The sequence below is a fragment of the Trematomus bernacchii genome, unplaced genomic scaffold (genome assembly GCF_902827165.1).
Source record: "Trematomus bernacchii unplaced genomic scaffold, fTreBer1.1, whole genome shotgun sequence".
NCBI lineage: Eukaryota > Metazoa > Chordata > Actinopteri > Perciformes > Nototheniidae > Trematomus > Trematomus bernacchii.
Window position 1 is genome coordinate 1180838 of NW_022987342.1, and position 18422 is coordinate 1199259.

Below are 18422 nucleotides of genomic sequence, written 5' to 3' on the forward strand. Positions count from 1 at the left end.
AATGTCAACTCGGTATCAAGTATTCATCTAAGCTGTGTAATGTTAGTAATCATTGGGTGTGTGTTTGTGTGTGTGTTAAGAGTTAAGAGGCTGACCTTTTTGAATGTGTATTTCAGCACTGCCTCATGACCGTGTGCAGCAGTACCCTCAGTGAGCTGGGCCTGCAGTTGATGATAGACCTTCTTGCTCTGAGGGACTCGTCCTATTGGCTCGTTCGCACTGAGCTCTTGGAGACTCTGGCAGAGATGGACTTCCGGTAGGATCATTTTCAACTTTAGTTTTGTTACCCAAGCTACTGGCTGAGGCATCGTGCTATTTAAATTTGAATAAAAATGTATAATAGCTAAGCTTTTTATTTATAAACTGTTAGGGGTGTTGCAATATGCTATCTTTGATAATGTAATATTTTTAAAACAATAAGTTCCTTTCTTTTTTCATGCTTTTGTTCAGTAATGGTTACAGATCTTCTATTATCTATCCATTTTCTTTACAAAACGCACAATAAACAATGTTTTAAGATGAATTTCAATCGTTCCCTTATTTCTTTGTTTACACATTTTATATAGATACCTCAATAATATTGTTATGGTAAGTCTTTGATATCTGGGATTATTACTAAAGATATGCACTCTTTTCTCTTTTAGGTTAGTGAATTTCTTGGAGAGAAGAACAGAACATTTGCACAAAGGGGATCATCACTACACTGGGGTAAGTCTCCATTCTATCTTCCTGGTAGTCTTGCTGTAGAGAAGTACGTCTTTATGTTAACCACACAAAATAACACTGAAACTTGAAACATGTGGTCCCTAATATGTCCGATTCCTCTTGATCTAGCGGCTGTGCCTGCAGGACCGAGTCCTGAACGATTTGGTCATCCGTCTGTTGGGAGATGACGACCCCAGAGTCCGACACGTGGCAGCGTCAGCTGTCAGCAGGTAAACTCTCATCATATACTGTATGTACTAAATACACATCAGGTATACTGGACTTTACTGTAGAAAAGCAAGTTTCTTTCACACAAGAACAAATCAGTTACAATTTATTAAACTCTAACCCAGAGTTGGTACTTTTGTATTTTATCTACTTTTTTAGAAATGAATTGGGCTTTAGCTACCAGATGATAAGGGAGACATCATTGATTCTCATACCTAGAATCGATGACCAATCTAACCAGAGGGTCATTAGTAATGATCTGTCTTCTATACCTCATCCATTTTTCCCTTCTATCTTCAAAGATATGATCTTCTTTTCTAATTTTTCCATTGCATATCATTATTGACAAGATCCTTTTATTAAGAGTTCATTAGATAATCTTCTTTTAACCAATTCCTTGTAAAAACACCAGAAGCAAGATTCTTACTTATTGCTAGCAATAAGAGTAGCAACAATATAACACATTACAAGTAGTAAGATAAGTGGGTTTTTGTTTGGATGACCAAAACACATGACTTTGTTTTGCTTTCTGCTCACTCTTCACTCTTTAGCATTTTGAAGTACAATTTTTTTTTTTTTTGTACTTACTTTGAATTTGGGGTGTCTTCTTTCTAATGTTCCCTTCTCTCTGTCTCTCTCTGTCTCTCTCTCTCTCAACAGGATGGTTTCCAGATTGTTCTACGACTGCGACCAGGGTCAAGTGGACCCAGTAGTGGCGATTGCCCGGGACCAGAGTTCAGTCTACCTGCAGCTGCTGATGCACGAGGCCCAACCCCCCTCCCAGTTCACAGTTAGTACCATCACAAGGTACGAAAACACACTCGGAAACACACTCCTTTGATGTCGCATCTCATAGGCTAAAGCCTCATTGGTCAATCATCTGTGATTCCTTTCTCTGCCAGGACGTACAGAGGCTACAACTTGTCCAACAACGTGTCTGATGTCACAATCGAGAACAATTTGTCCAGAGTCGTCACCGCCATCTCCCACGCTTTCACCTCCTCTACCTCCAAAGCCCTGACTGTGAGCTTTCACACCTTTTAGTTTGCCCCCTGGATAGAAACTCTCTTGTATTTTTTATATGAACATGTTTGAAAACTATTCCTTTTGTCTTGTTTCTCTACAGTTTGGCTGCTGTGAGGCCTTATGCCTCCTGGCTACACATTTCCCAGTGTGCACCTGGAGTACAGGCTGGCACTGCGGCTATGTGAGCTCCAGCAGCAGCTTCTCTTCCCGCTCTAGTCTGAACCGCAGCAGGGGCCGGGCCCTCAGGTACGTGCACTCCTTCTCTTGTTACTTCATCCTCCTTTCTTTTTCCTTTCCCTTCCTCTCTTCTCAATAGTAACTGATCCTCTCCTGTCTCTCGGCTCTGCAGTGTGTCGCAGACCGGCAGTGCTCCAGCCTCTTCAGCCTCCTCCTCGTCTGCACCCGACACTGAGCGCAGGACTCTGACAGTAGGCATGGCCAACATGGTGCTCTCCTTACTCTCCTCCGCCTGGTTTCCACTTGATCTGGCCTCACACCAAGATGCACTTTTGCTGTCTGGCAATCTGCTTGCTGGTGGGTAATATTCATAGACATTCTAGATTAATATATTATTTTGGAAGAGGGATCCCTCCTTTGTTGCTCTCCAAGAAGTTTATTCCAAATTGCCCCATGAATTGTGGGCTTTTTTTTTGGGGAGTTTTTCCTCGTGTGCTGCGAGGGTCTAAGGAAAGAAGGTGACCTGTACTCTTCACATGGTAAAGCCCCCTAAGACAATAAGTAAGTTGTGATTTTTGTGATTTTAGTTGGGATAAGACGTTTTTTTGCTTATTTAAAGAGCAAATATACATTAACAAAAGAGAAAAAAATGTAGGTCTATTTTTAAGTTAACAACTAATTGGTTCCCTTTTTTAGAAAAAAACTAAATTGTTATTGTTTAAAATGTACAAACGTGTCAGTCTCAACTCAAAACTTAACCTATTTAGTGCATTAAAGTGCCCTTTTTACATTCTGGGCTGTAAAGATAACATCTTCTGAAATTTAAATAAATAATGGTGGTGCGGTTAAAAAAAGCTAATATGTTCAGTACTCATGTTGCTCGAGTTCCTCAAAGAACTTTCACCCATCATTAAAACATATTTCATTTAGCTGATGCTTTAGCCAAAGTGAATTACAAAAAGTGCAAAAATCATGAAAATAGAAATGGCTAGAAACCTGCCGGGACATTTGCTTCAAGTAAGCCAAACCATCGAAGAGCTGGTGCCTTAACTTGAAATGAGCTAAATCTGTACTGTAATTTAGTGACGTCACTACCCTTAAAAATACCCCCAGATTTAGAGACGGAAGCTGTAAAAAGTCTGTTATTCATGTTCCCAGCTGTGGCTCCTAAATGCATGCGTAACCCCTGGGCTGGAGAGGAGGAAGGCAGCAGTGGTAGCACCAACGCCAGTGGAGGCCCCAACAAGATGGAGGAGCCCTGGGCAGGGCTGTCGGAGCGCTCCCTGGTGGCCATGGTGGAGCAGCTCTTCTCCCACATACTGAAGATCCTCAACATCTGCGCCCACGTGCTGGACGACACCCCCCCCCGGACCAGCTATTAAAGTAACCACTTGCAATACTTCTGTTGTTTGATTTGATCAGTCATATGTGCGGATCACATAGTTGCATCCACTGGAAGGCCGATTGTTATATTATTTAATTATGATTTAATCTGTTCCCCCTTTTTTCAGGCCACCCTCCCCTCCTTGAGCAACACCCCCTCCCTCAGTCCCATCAGGAGGAAAGGCAAGGAGAAGGATATTGTGGAGCCCAGTGCTGCCCCCATGAGCCCAAAGAAAAGTGTTGACATCAACACAGGTACATATACAGTGTATTTATATGTCTATATACTCAGGCAGAGGTGGAAGAAGTACTTAAGTAGAAGTACCAGAGTGTATAAATACTCTGTTACAAGTAAAAGTCCTGTATTCAAATTTTTACTCGAGTGAAAGTACTAATTCACTCAAGTAAAAATGTAGCTTTAAAATGTACTAAAAGTATTCATAATGCAGATTGGCCCATTTTGGAATGATATATATTTCACATGTTTATTATAATTATTCATGCATTAATGTTTTTATTATAGCTGGTAAAGTACATTTTATTATTTGATTTACTGATGGGTAGTTTGTAAATTTAGTCGAGGTGTTACTAAAGTCTTATGTAAGTGTTTATGTTTTATATCAAAGTAACTAAAGGTATTAAATAAATGTAGTGGAGTTAAAGTACAATGTTTACCTCTAAATTGTAGAAGTACAAAGTAGCACAAAATCGAGATACTCATGTAAAGTACCTCAAAATTGTGCTTGAGTACAGTACTAGAGTAAATGTACTTAGTTACTTTACACCACTGTACACAGACAATGGTACATGCTCAGTGACCATGCAGCAGCAGCACAGACAGACTATAGGGCTGCTCAATTAAAACAAATAAACAAGTGGCTTTTATATTGACTGATATTGTAATTCCAATATGATAAACGGTTATAGAGGGAATGAAACATACATTTTCTCTTTTTGAGGATCTGTACCAAACCGTTTGTAGGTCTTTCAGAATGATATTTTCACATATTTAGCCTTTACTGAATATCTCGCTTACTGTGATTTGTACATTGCATAGTCCATTTTGTGATTTCGGTAACATTTTCGATCAATGGTGCAGCCCTAAAAGAAAGTCTTACTTATGTTTCTGAATATTTAAAATGTTTGTTTTGTGAGCAGGCAGGCCAGCAGACGGCACGGGGTCCACCGCCGTAAACAAGTCTACCACCGTCGGCAACTTCTACCACCTGCCCACCTACCTCAAGCTCTACGACGTCCTCAAAGCTACACACGCCAACTACAAGGTCAGAACGAGCATCCAGCTTCAAATACTCTATCAGTAATAATATTAGTGTAGCCTCATCTTTATCTGCCACTGTGCAGATGTACCGTAAAACAAAATGAATAATGGTCAGCAGTTTAAACTATAAATGAAGTTTCAAACTAATTTGTACAGTTTTCACACGTTTCTTTTGTTAATTGTGGTGTTAATTGTGTTTTTCTTCTCGCCTAGGTGACGCTGGACCTCCACAGTAGTCAGGAGAAGTTTGGAGGATTTCTGCGTTCAGCTCTAGATGTTCTCTCTCAGCTCCTGGAGCTCACCACACTACATGACATCAGCAAGGTAAAGATATTTAAATGGCTCTGTTTGAAATCAGACATTGTTCGAGTGTTCATTAGAAGAAGCAAGAAGGAGAAAATAAATAACATGCATCTGTTTCTTCATATAAGCCAATGTACCATCACAGTTGTTCACATGGACATAATCCATTCAATAAAATGGTGTGTTTGTTCTTTGTCAGTGTGTGGAGGAAATCTTGAGCTACCTCAAGTCCTGCTTCTCCAGAGAACCCACCATGGCGACAGTTTGTGTACAACAGGTCAGTAATATGTGTTTTATGTCTCTGATGATACAGTAGATTTACTTGTGTATTGTGTAAAGTTTTTTGTTTCGTGTGTGGCAGTCTTTATGGTTCCAACACTGAGCAGTGTGCTGCGACCGCTGCGACTCCACACAGAGTGAAGTGGTACTTTACGACAGGGCCCGTAAAGGAGCTGGTTTCCCTGAGCGATGGTTCCATACATCTTTTATACACACCAGTGATATAATACCAGCTGGACGTCATGTTGCCTGCTCCTTTATCGACACCAAACTGTTAGAAATAAAAGATCAAGGATGATGTCATTGTGAATCAGTTTGCTCATTTATAACGGTAACGGTTTCAGAAGTGTACTTTTCTACATAAACCAAAACCAATCACTCTGCTTGATACACTTTTATTAATATTATTCAGAGCCAGCCAATCAGTCTGATCTCAGAATTAAGAAAATATTCCATTTAAAAATATGATTACATTTTATTACAGAAAATAAACCAATCCATGTATCTGACTCAATCCAAATGGAAGTAATGTGGCTTTTAATGGAGTTGTAGGCAAGTTTATTTTTAGAGAAGACTGTTAAGTGCAACACATCTATCATGCCCCTCTCCTGTTGAATCAGCTCCCAGTTTGTGTTCGGGAGGCAGAAACCCCTTGGAAATGTAAGAGTAGGCTTAAGACTTTCCTTTTTGGTACTGCTTATAGTTGGGTCTGGCTCAGGCTTGCCATGAACATCCTCCTGAAACCTATATTCTATATATACGTACACATAGAAATGTTTCTAATTGGACAGTCTACTCTACGTTGTAATCTTATTATGTTTTATAATATGTCTTCATGAGTCGTTCTGTATAGACTATAAGCCCCCCTGAGACAAATATGTTATTTGTGATATTAGGCTATATAAATAAAAATAGATATGATTTGACCTAAACAAATTCTACTCTATTACTTTTTTTTAAAGGGGCCCTATTATGGTTTTTGGGGCTTTCCCTTCCCTGTAGTATGTTTTTATAGGTTTTTGTGCATGTCAATGGTCTCCAAAGGCTAAAATCCCTGTGTTCCCTCCAGAGGGAGTTTCTCTCCCCTGCCTAAAACGCCTAGCTTGGTCTCCTTTGTTTACTCCTGTAACATGGTGACATCACTACGTAACAAAAACGCTTGTATTGGCTAGCCCTCCAATACATTGTATGTGATAGAGGCCGGACATCTCTAGCAGTTGAGCAATCACAATAGGGCCGGCCAGCTAACCAATCAGAGCAGACTGGGCTCTGATTTCAGACCGAGGGTGAAGCACAATAAAAATAAAAATAAAGCACTCTTTGAACATTAAAGCACGTGTCACAGTAAAGGGACAAAATACAAATATTAACTTGAAAATGAGCATATGACCAGTTTTTTTTCTTTTTAAGTGACGTTTTTCTTTCTTTAGCTGTTGAAGACCCTGTTTGGCACCAACCTGGCCTCTCAGTGCGAGAGCGTCCTGAGCGGACCCAGCCGCTCCCAGGGCAAGGCTCTGCGCCTCGGCTCCTCCAGCCTGCGACCCGGCCTCTACCACTACTGCTTCATGGCGCCGTACACGCACTTCACCCAGGCTTTAGCCGACGCTAGCCTACGCAACATGGTGCAGGCCGAACAGGAGCAGGACACCTCTGGGTGAGTGGTAGCAACACGAAGATTAGAAACAGGAGCATGAAGTCAGATATCCTTAATCCGTAGAACAATGTGGACATTTAAGTTTTTACAACTAAAGAGGACAGTGCAGATAAAAAGCCAAATAAAAATTGAAAAAATCTGTTTTATTTTTCCACTTTTAGATGGTTTGATGTGATGCAAAAAGCTTCGAACCAGCTGAGGTCCAACATTGCAAACGCGACACGCCAAAGAGGAGACAAGGTAAAGTTACACTGTTTTTTCATTGCTCATTTGTGAACAGCTCTATTAAAATTAGTCGGATGTAGCAATGACTCATTCTAAGATAAATATGGATTTATGTATAACACATGGTCATTTGGGGGATTTGGTTGATTTGAATCAAAACGAAGTCTACAGTGCCCATATTATATTAAGCCTGAAGCCTCATCCCTAAATAACTTTGGCTATTATTTGATAACTTTGAAGTCCTTTTTCTCAATCGTGACACGATAACTGCCATTTTATTGTTTGACATATTTCTTCTTCAGTTAACAATTTGAAAAAGTGTTTCAGGGTCAACACGACTTATTTGAGCAAGTCACATTAGCTTAAGCTAGCTGCTGCTGTTCTGAAAGCTGTGGCCTCCTCTTTGTTTTCCCAGAATGCCATCCACAACCACATCCGTCTGTTTGAGCCGCTGGTCATCAAAGCTCTGAAGCAGTACACCACCAGCACCTCGGTGGCGCTGCAGAGACAAGTCCTGGACCTGCTCGCACAGCTGGTGCAGCTCAGAGTCAACTACTGCCTGCTGGACTCTGATCAGGTAAAACTAAACGCGTATTCATATGCATGAGTTTATCTTCAACTGCTGGAATTTAGTTCACTCACTCGGATATTTTTCTTCCAGGTGTTCATAGGGTTTGTCCTGAAGCAGTTTGAGTACATTGAAGTGGGACAGTTCAGGTGAGTTATCTTTGTGACCCCTGTAAAGATGTACCCATACGTCTCTCCGGCCTTTCTGCAGTACTGCTTCTGCATGCGTCTGTTCCAGAAGTGATTTTTACTTTGCTGCTCAAATATTCCAGTGTTGTTCTGTAAACTATAAAAAATGATTGTCACACAGAGATTCGGAGGCCATCATCCCCAACATCTTTTTCTTCCTGGTGCTCCTTTCATACGAGCGCTACCACTCCAAGCAGATAATCAGCATCCCCAAGATCATCCAGCTGTGTGACGGCATCATGGCGAGCGGCAGGAAAGCTGTCACACATGGTGAGGGGAACTACCGTTATAATGTTTTCTTCTACTTGTCAACACATTTCACTGAAGTTTACTATCCGAATTGATTTATCCAGAGGGAAACTGTGTTTTTAGACAGTTGCTCCATTTTAGATTAAAATAAATAAAAGTGTAATACAAATATTTGTATACACATAAGAAGTTAAACTGTGTAATAAAAATATATTTTAAGAAACCTATACAATTGAGAATTAGTTTAAATACATTTGTAATGCTTTCGTTCCATAAACTGTGCATACACACCTCCTCACAGGACTAACTTTTTTTTCATAAAACAGACATGACTTTAAAGTAATTATATTTGTCTTTCCTTCTTCCTCCACAGCCATCCCAGCCCTGCAGCCAATAGTCCACGACCTGTTTGTGCTGAGGGGCTCCAACAAAGCAGACGCAGGCAAAGAGTTGGAAACACAGAAAGAGGTGGTGGTCTCCATGCTGCTCAGACTGGTGCAACACCATCAGGTACGGTCACGCATGGATTCTAACACGTCATGCTAATGTGAAAAACGTTCCTGACAATCAATTTCAATTTCTCTGCCAAAATGTTATTTGACTTTGTATATTTTTTGTTGTAGGTGTTGGAGATGTTCATCCTCGTGCTGCAGCAGTGTCACAAAGAGAATGAAGACAAGTGGAAGCGATTGTCAAGGCAGATTGCTGACGTCATTCTTCCCATGATTTCTAAGCAGCAGGTATGAAAACGGAAGTTCTAGAAGTCAAAATCAAACCATTGGTGGATGTTGAAAAACAATGTATTGGCATCAAAATGTACTTCATGATTCAATAGTAATACTTAGGGATGTCCCGATCAGCTTTTTTTGCTCCCGATCCGATTCCGATCATTTGATTTTGACAATCTGCCGATACCGATTTTTCCCGATCCGATCTTTATGCAATGCATTAAGAGAAAAAAAAGGTAACAGATAACGGCTGGTCATCCAACGCGATGAATTCAGCTATCTTGGCTGTTATTTTTTTGGCCTTTTCACTGTTCTGGGGCAGTTTCTCTTTCCTTTTTAAAAGTGTCGGTTGTTTCAGTGCCGTTACCTGAGTGGCCGCTGTGTACTCGTCGTGTTGTTGGTGGTGTTTGTATTAGATTGGTCGTGTTGAACGTTGCTCTGTTCTTTCCACCACGCGGAGCCTCCGCCTTGCAAACATTGCATCTGGCTGTTACACTGCCTTCGCTTTCAATTTTATAATACTTCCAAACTCCTGACATTTTCTCTGTCCCGACTCCCGAGTCACCAGCTGAACGTAGCCTCTTGTTAGCTTACTGCTACTATTAGACACTGCGCCCACTCTGTTGCCAGATTTGAGAGAAATAAGCAACCAGGTCTATGAAAACAAGCCCAAAAGAAGCAACACATACATGATGTTGTGTAATTTTAAACCAAAACTAAGGCCTGAGGATGACTTTAAGACGTGAACATGGTCATTTTTGTTTTGTAACATTAAATAAAATAATAAAAATATTTTATAAATCTCCCGATTCCGATCTTTTGAAAATCACGTGATCGGCTCCGATTGTGTGTGCAGAATGTCACTCTTATCAGCAAATGCATACCATAACATTTTTATGTTGTAGTTTGCCAATATTGGCTCCAATTACTTACTGTGTACTATTTAAAAAATACTGGGTAGATTATTAGTACAGTACTGCATCACATCATCTTAGCATATGTGTTTTTATCAATCCAAAGTAGCTAGTATGCAGATGCTGTGGAAGCAACGGCTATTTATTTATTTGATAGTTCATGTTTGTTCTAGTGGTTTTTAAATGTGATGAAGCATGGAATACTTAAAAAAAGTGTTGTCTGTGGTGTTTTAAAACGTGTGTCAAAATGGATGCCTTGTCTTTCTGCTAGAAACCAAATATACCTACTGTACGGTTACAAATAAGTAACCTGAACCTGTAACTTGTTAATCTTTGTTTAATAACTGTAATAGAGTAAAAAGTACAACATTTGCCACCAAAATGTAAAAGTAAATGGAGCATAAATCCGAAATACTGAGCTACAAATATGTCACTTAAGCAAATGTACTTTGTTTCATTACATCACTAATATTTATACAGTGAGATAAAACATTTTGGTGCACACAAATATTATCCCTTGATTTGAAACCTGTATGCTTTGAAATGGTCTGGTGAAAACCTTTCTTGTCATTAGTGAACATTGTCTGTTGTGCCTCCCAGATGCACCTGGACTCTCCGGAGGCGTTGGGGGTGTTGAACACTCTCTTTGAGACGGTGGCCCCCTCCTCTCTCCGACCTGTGGACATGCTGCTCAAGAGTATGTTCACCACCCCGGTTACCATGGTGAGACATCTCTTCTGATATCTACACAAAGCCCTGGATAGACTTTTCGTTTGTCCATCTATGTACCTTAAAACCATGTCTATTTTTTAAGTAAAAGCAAACTTACTGACTTTTTTCTCCTCCAGGCTTCTGTAGGGACGGTGCAGCTGTGGGTGTCGGGGATCCTGGCGGTGCTCCGGGTGCTCGTCTCCCAGTCTACTGAGGACATCGTCCTGTCCCGGGTCCACGAGCTCTCCCTCACCCCTCATCTCCTCTCCTGCCACACGATCCGCCGCCTGCATCAGCAGAGCCCCTCCCCAAGCGACCCCCCCGCTGCCGACACACTCTGCGGCCAGGACGGTGAGGCACAAAAAGCCCTGCCTGAGGAAACCTTCGCCAGGTTAGTGACCGTACACTATCTCATGTTCAACTTCCTGTTTTTATTAGGGAGGCAGACCAAGATGTTAAGAGTGTGTTGAAGAGCTTCCTTTTTAATAAAGCCTACAGTTAGAGCTGGTTTAAGAATACCCTCTGTTTGTCCTACATTTATTTAGTGGAATGCTGTTTGCAGCATTCCACTAAAGTTCTTCGAATCTTTAATCTTCTTCCTCTTATTATTTCAACCAGTACTTTGGCTCTCAATAACAGCATACTTTCAGCTACAGAAACCATTCAAATATCAAACTATTCAGCCTTTTCAGCACATGATGGGGAAACTTTCAACTTTTTCAATATATCTTATACTTACTATACATGTAACTCAATGGGAGGAACCTTCAAATCCTCTTTTAACTACACCGTGCGCCAAATGCTACTCCTTCCACATACTTTCAGCTAGAGACTTCATTCCAACTTTAAAATTATCACAAGACATTCAGCTATTCAAATATTGAGCAATCACAACAGGGCCGGTGAGCGCAGCAAAACACACACTTCCAGTTAGACCTAAGTCTTAGCTATTTTATCTTCCTCTGGAACAAGCTAAACTAGTTATAAATATGTTTATTCTTCACTGTCGGGTCACTCATTACTGGATCAGCGAGCTGCACGAGACGGATACGGACCGGCTGTCAGGAGAGGGGGAGAGGAAAAGAGAGGCTCCGTTTATTTCTCCCGTGTTATTATCCAAAGTCAATGTAAACTTTTGAATAATGTACTTCATCTACTATAAGTGGTTTGTTTGAATGTAATAATGATGTTGTTTGTGGAAGCGCATCATTTATTGAAAAATGAATCTGAACTTTTCGATCTGTTACGATTTATAAACTGAAGCAATATAAAAATGTGCCCCATTAACTGAGTTTTAAACATCAACATATATTACCTGTCATAGTCCGGTAATTACCTGCTAACGGAAACTCTGCTACACAATTCTCATTATTTTTATTGAAACATAACCGGTAAGTTCGAATTTGTCCTGTAAAATAAATTATTTCCGGACATTTGACCGGCAAGAAAAACACCTAGCTGAAACCCTGCTCCATATATCTATTTCTTTTTTTCTTTTCTTTTTTACAGCCACAATTTTGTATCTTTTGTCCGCTTCACATGTCCCCTCTGCCTTCTCCCAGGTTCCTGCTGCAGCTGGTAGGAGTGTTGCTGGATGACATTTCCTCCAGACAGGTTAAAGTGGACATTACGGAGCAGCAGCACACCTTCTACTGCCAGCAGCTGGGCACCCTGCTCATGTGTCTCATACATGTCTTCAAAAGTGGTGAGCTCATATCCTTTTTAACAGTAATTATTGAGGTTTGGTAGATTAATCACTGCATGATATTCTTTGGAAACTGACAGCCCTTTCCCTTTGTCCTTGTTCTTCCCAGGTATGTTCCGCAGGATCACCGCTGCAGCTACCCGCCTCCTAAAGGGTGAGGGTGGGGGTGTGCAGCCTGGAGCAGAGGCTGGCCTGTTTTACCCTTTAGAGGCTCTGAACAGCATGGTGCAGTGGATGATTACCACCCACCCCTCCCTGGTGCTGCTGTGGTGCCAGGTCCTCCTCATCATTGACTACACCAACTACTCGTGGTGGGCAGAGGTGCACCAGACACCCAGGTACAAACAGATCCTGGAAAATTGATGTCAAATGTATTTGTGTAGACCTTTTTAACCATACAAGCTCTTTTCTTTATTCAACTATTTCAATATTAATATATACAGTCAGGGTACAAGAAATCAAATGTATTTGAAGCTGGAGGGCAGAAAGCCTCTAAATAAATAAAAATATATCCATCCTGTGAACACAGATCTTATGGCAAAATAACTACAAACAAAATAAATGTAATACAAGTACTACATTTACTATAACCCTATCAAACCAATTTGAAGGAATAACTAAAAACCCCAACAATCTGTCAGCCACAGCATTTCTAGAATAAAAAACAAACAGACACCAAAACATTTCCTTGCTGCAGTTTTAAAAACAATGCAAATATCAAGCGCAAACTTGGCACATTTGTTTTAATTTTTTATTTGCATCGTTTTTGAAACTACGGGGTTACTGAAAGAAACGGCGATGAACATAAGTTAACTGTTAGATTAATACTGCTAAAAAATGACCTTCCTATGAAAACATGCAGACTGCATGTCAGCAAAACTTCAATTGATAATGCAACAAATCGCCCCAAATCAAATCCAGGTTGGATTTCTCACTGAATATTGTACCAATCTCCCCTGTCTCGATCCTTCTCTCTCAGGAGACAAAGCCTCTCGTGCACAAAGCTGCTGAGCCCTCACTCCTCAGGGGAAGGAGAAGAGGAGAAGCATGAGACCCGGTTAGCCATGGTCAACCGAGAGATCGTCCGAAGGGGAGCGCTCATCCTCTTCTGTGACTACGTGGTGAGAAAATAAACATCAAACAGACAATCGTACACAAATATGTAATCGACAAACCTTTGTTTTAAGTGGAAATTCTTTTTTCTTCTCACGGGACAATAGTGTCAGAACCTCCATGACTCTGAGCATCTGACATGGCTGATCGTCAACCATGTGCAGGACCTCATCAGCCTTTCCCATGAGCCTCCAGTGCAGGATTTCATCAGCGCTGTGCATCGTAACTCAGCTGCCAGCGGGCTCTTCATCCAGGCCATCCAGTCCCGCTGTGACAACCTCAGTGCTGTAAGAGTACACCCTTAAACTCCCCCCGCCCTCTCTATACTTAAAATGACTTGACTAATGATAAAGAACATTTGAAAAGAACCTATATTAAACAAACAAGTCTTGGATTTCTTTCCTCTTTACTCCACAACCTGCTAAGTCTTAAGTCATTTCATTAGTAACCCCCTGTTTTTCTTTTTAGAATTGGAACAAATAAAAAGTGTTTTATTTGTTCCTCCCCTCTTATCTTACTACCCTTTCCCTTTGCTCTCCATCGTCACCCGCCTCTGCCTCCCTTAATGAATCCTGTTGCAGCCTACCATGTTGAAGAAGACTCTGCAGTGTTTGGAAGGCATCCACCTGAGTCAGTCCGGCTCCCTGCTGGTGCTGTACGTGGACAAGCTGCTCAACACGCCCTTCAGGGTTCTGGCTCGCATGGTGGACACACTGGCGTGTCGCAGGGTGGAGATGCTGCTGGCTGAGACACTACAGGTGATGATTGTGGATGCGTTTGCATTTTAGTGTCACAAGGGAGTTTAATAAATTGAAGACTTGATCAATTCTATTAATGTATATGACCGATGAACACGCCAATAGAAATAGATCTCTTTCTATGATGCTTTGGGAGATCTTGTGAATTGATTTCTTAGGAAAGATGTGTGAATCTACAAATGTTGTTCTTGATTTCTCTCAAGTTGATCGTGTGTTGTTGTGTTGTTGTGTCCCTCCACCCTGCAGAACAGTAAAGCTCAGGTGCCTGTGGAGGAGCTCAACAGGATCCAGGAATACCTCCAGACCAGCGGCCTAGCTCAGAGGTAACACCCTTTTGTCTTTTAGGCCAATATGACGAATATTCCAAGCAGTCGGTTGGACATTGACATTTAAAAAAAATGGAACAAACAATAATGTTTGATAAGCAAACAAATCTTGCAATCAAGATTTACAGAACCACAACTTGGAAAGTGCACTCTGCAGAGTACAGATGTCCACCAGGTGTCTCTCTCAACCCTAGTTTGAAAGAATTGCTGCAGACAGACTGACGGACACACGCAAGCGATCCCCGCCTAGCAAAGATAATTACATGAAGACAATGTTTTGCTTGAGTTCAAATGTAAAGTGGGGAAGATGCTGACACTAGATCACAAATATTCAAACTCAAGTACATGCAAGTTTGCCAAATAAAACATTTGTGAACTGCTCTTCATTGAAAAGCCAGCCTTTTAGTGTTTATCTGGATTACCTTTACCCTCAGACTATGGTAATATCTCATCCTCTGCTTTCAGTGGGCTGTTCAGGTTGATGTATATCTGCAGAGAGTGAACTTATCCACAGGACATATTTCTGTCAAATAAATGAAGTTATTGTAACATCTGGATGTCTCTCTTATCGCAGGCATCAGAGGTTCTACTCCCTGCTGGACAGGTTCAGAGCCACTGTTACCGACACCTGCAGCCCCACGCCTCCTGTGACATCACACCCCCTCGACGGAGACCCGCCTCCTGCCCCAGAGCTGGTTAATGCAGATAAGGTGAGGGACTAGATAAGATACGAGTCTGTATTTGATGTTTTTTTTGTGTCCCCTCATCCTGCAAAGTAAAGAAATTAATTATAGAAGGTATAATTATGTTTTTTACATATTCAATTTTGTTTTCAGGAGTGGTACGTGGCTCTAGTGAAGTCTCAGTGTTGTCTCCGTGGAGATGTTTCCCTGTTGGAGACGACAGAACTCCTCACCAAACTGCCTCCCGCTGACCTCTTAAACATCATGAGCTGCAAGGTGACATAGACTACAGTTAAAGAATATCAGACTTCTCAATATATAAATGTTCTTTACCATATTGATCAATTAAAATGTGACTTTATTGCATCTGATCCTGGCCTTTGTTCTACCGCAGGAGTTCAACCTAAGCCTGCTGTGTCCATGCCTGAGTATGGGGATGCAGCGGTGTGCCCGGGGTCAGGGGTCCCTCTTGTTAGAGACAGCCTTGCAGGTGACCCTAGAGCGGCTCGAGGGGGTCACCGGGTCACTTCCTGTCCCGCACCAGTCCTTCCTGCCACCCGCCCAGCCACAGCCCTACTGGAAACAACTAGCTGATGTGTATGGTGAGAGTTAGCATTTGACACGTCTTGGTCAGTTTTTTTTATAGCAAAACTATGCTGCATCATTCTTTTATAGCAGTCGTCCTCAACCACCAATCCATATATCAGTCTGTGTGTCATTTGTTACCGGGCTGTACAGAAAGATTTAATAACAAATATTTTATTGATTATCAGCCTAAAACATTTCTATTTTGAAAATTGACCGGATACATCCGTCTGCGTCTCTTGACAAGACGCTTGTCCCAGTCTTGTGATACTTTACTTAAAAAAAAATGAAGCCTGCAAGCTAGCAACAGGTGGCTTTAAAAGTAGGTATCAGACAACTACTCTGCCAGTGTTGTGGATTCAAATCAAGGCAGAATATCCTGAGATTGCCAAAAACGCACTGAAAACCCTTATTCCATTTCCAACATCCTATCTTTGTGAAGTGGCTTATAAAAATTAGAGAGACAAGTTACACTCTGTTTGCATTTTATACATAGAGTATATTCGATATATCGCCGAGCCTTCCTTCATATTTGTTTTTATGCCAGTCGTATCATTTTCTTTCTTCCTATTTTTCCAACTTGAAGGCCGGTCTGAGAAAATGTTGTCTTACATGAAACCGGTCCATTACGCATACAAGTTTGGGGACCGCTGCAAGCATTGGCCTTGTTTTCAGTTTTAAATATCCTGTGTATATATGTGTCTGTATTTCAGATGAGCCAGGTTTCTACCCCAGGGTTCTGTCGCTGTGCAGAGCGCTGTCCCAGTACCTGCTGAGTGTGAGCCAGCTGCCCTCCTCACTACACATCCCCCCTGACAAGGAACACCTCATCACCTCTTTCACCTGCACTGCTGCAGAGGTAAAACGCCACATTTAAGAACGTCATTTTTCATGTAACTTGTTTGTTTGATTCTTGCTTCCAAATATATACAAAAGCATACATTTGAGGAAAGCTTTATTTCTCTTTAGGTAGATTTCCAGGCTTCAGTCTAAATCAGTGGTCACCAACCTTTTTAAGCCCAAGATCCCCGACCTCGGCCGAGGTGAAAGGCGAGATCTACCTATTGCAGAATTGAGTGAAAAAGACGGCCCAGACAGTGCTTCCAATTTGAGGCCTTTTATATAGGCTGCATCTGAATTACTGTTACAATGAAGGCTCGATAATCAACTCACGGCATATAGGCAGGGGTAAAGTGCTCTTTTTTTATGAGTGGGGGGCTCACCTCCTCTAGGGGGTCCGGGGGGATGCTCCCCCGGGAATATATTTTTTTAAATATTGAAGTTAAAAGCATCAATCTGGTGCACTTTGAGAGCAACATGAAGAGATCTATGGATACATCTCTCAACACCCATATGAAGCAGAACTGTAAACAGATTTTATTTTTCTTTATGGATATTTTACAAATCACTCTCCTTTTAAACTGTATTCTTGTTTTACTGTCATATAGTATTTCATAACTGTTTTTCATTTTTTTCTCTTATTGTTTGTATAACTATAATGATCATATGAAGGTGTGCCGCGGAAATAATCTTTTGAATAATTTGTGACAAAACCGTTTGAGACCCACTGAGATAACTTAGACTAAAGTGAACTATATCTAAACACTCAGAGAGTCCTTTAGCTCACCTGAGTCTCTCAGTCTGAGAGGAGAGGACTCTCCTCCAGCTTCTTGTGGAACAAACAGCTCCTTATGTCCGTCAGTGCAGCTAGCTAACCAGATGCTAACAACACGGTCCCCGCTGGCACCGGTCCCTCTCTCTCTCTCTCTCCCTCTCCCTCTCTCTCACACTAAATGCGCTATTGCCACACACGCACAGCCGAGCTTGAATGACACAAGCACACGTGTATTTCCATGCCACTCTGATTGGTCTGGTTTACATCTAAAAACGTATTTTTCAAACATTATTATTTTTATTTTATTTTTATTTCTTTTGTTACTTTTTTTTTTAACGGTCCGCGATCTACCCGCACCACACTCGCGATCGACTGGTTGGCGACCACTGGTCTAAATCATACAATAGTGGTAACTGAGTTTCTAATGTAATTGAGACCCATCATTTCATTCTTATTGTTCAATTTAAATCCTTATGTTAGATAGCTCAACACAAACTGCACAAAAGATGACACAATATACAAGTCTCTCTCTCCAGGTGTATTCCTTATTACTTAAGAAAATGACAAAATTGCAAGTATGAAAGGCCTTTCTGCAAACTTTACAAAAGCTAATAAACACTGTGTTTACTGAAAACATGGCCTCATTTTTGGTTAAAGATCTTGTTGGTTACATAAAATTCAAAAAGATATTGATTTCTTTTTTCTTCCACAAACATTTAGTGATTTAGTTCATTAGCTGGTGTTATGCCCCCATCTAGGTGGGCATGAGCAAAACATAAAAGTTAAAGGGGCCCTATCATGCTTTTAGAGTTTTCCCCTTTCTGTAGTGTGTTATATAGGCCCAATCCCAAGCCACGCCCTACACCCTACCCCTACACACTACCCCTCCGTTCGCACGGAGGGTCTGGCACATTAAGTGCTGTTCCAAACCAAGTGTGGAGGGGAGTGGGCTATCAAGCCCTCAAACAGCGAGTCTGCATCGGTCCTGACTTCACCTGCTGCACTACCTGACCGGTCTCA

The 18422-nt window shown here is 41.3% G+C and overlaps 1 protein-coding gene and 1 non-coding gene across 2 annotated transcripts in view; both read left to right on the forward strand.

The window, feature by feature from the left end:
- The window catches only part of htt (huntingtin), a 46765-nt gene that overhangs the window by 10554 nt on the left and 17789 nt on the right, over window positions 1–18422 (forward strand). The window contains 32 exon segments of the mRNA XM_034129138.1: window positions 117–256; window positions 645–708; window positions 835–935; window positions 1594–1740; window positions 1836–1956; window positions 2060–2205; window positions 2309–2493; window positions 3295–3497; window positions 3499–3519; window positions 3648–3774; window positions 4678–4802; window positions 5012–5122; window positions 5301–5378; window positions 6811–7034; window positions 7196–7274; window positions 7675–7836; window positions 7921–7976; window positions 8137–8285; window positions 8638–8774; window positions 8888–9004; window positions 10507–10629; window positions 10755–11008; window positions 12180–12322; window positions 12432–12660; window positions 13302–13443; window positions 13543–13722; window positions 14017–14193; window positions 14440–14516; window positions 15094–15229; window positions 15356–15478; window positions 15597–15804; window positions 16501–16646. Of these exon segments, the coding sequence (XP_033985029.1) occupies window positions 117–256; window positions 645–708; window positions 835–935; window positions 1594–1740; window positions 1836–1956; window positions 2060–2205; window positions 2309–2493; window positions 3295–3497; window positions 3499–3519; window positions 3648–3774; window positions 4678–4802; window positions 5012–5122; window positions 5301–5378; window positions 6811–7034; window positions 7196–7274; window positions 7675–7836; window positions 7921–7976; window positions 8137–8285; window positions 8638–8774; window positions 8888–9004; window positions 10507–10629; window positions 10755–11008; window positions 12180–12322; window positions 12432–12660; window positions 13302–13443; window positions 13543–13722; window positions 14017–14193; window positions 14440–14516; window positions 15094–15229; window positions 15356–15478; window positions 15597–15804; window positions 16501–16646 (4431 nt within the window).
- On the forward strand, window positions 5456–5584 carry LOC117483326. The gene has a single exon (XR_004555975.1).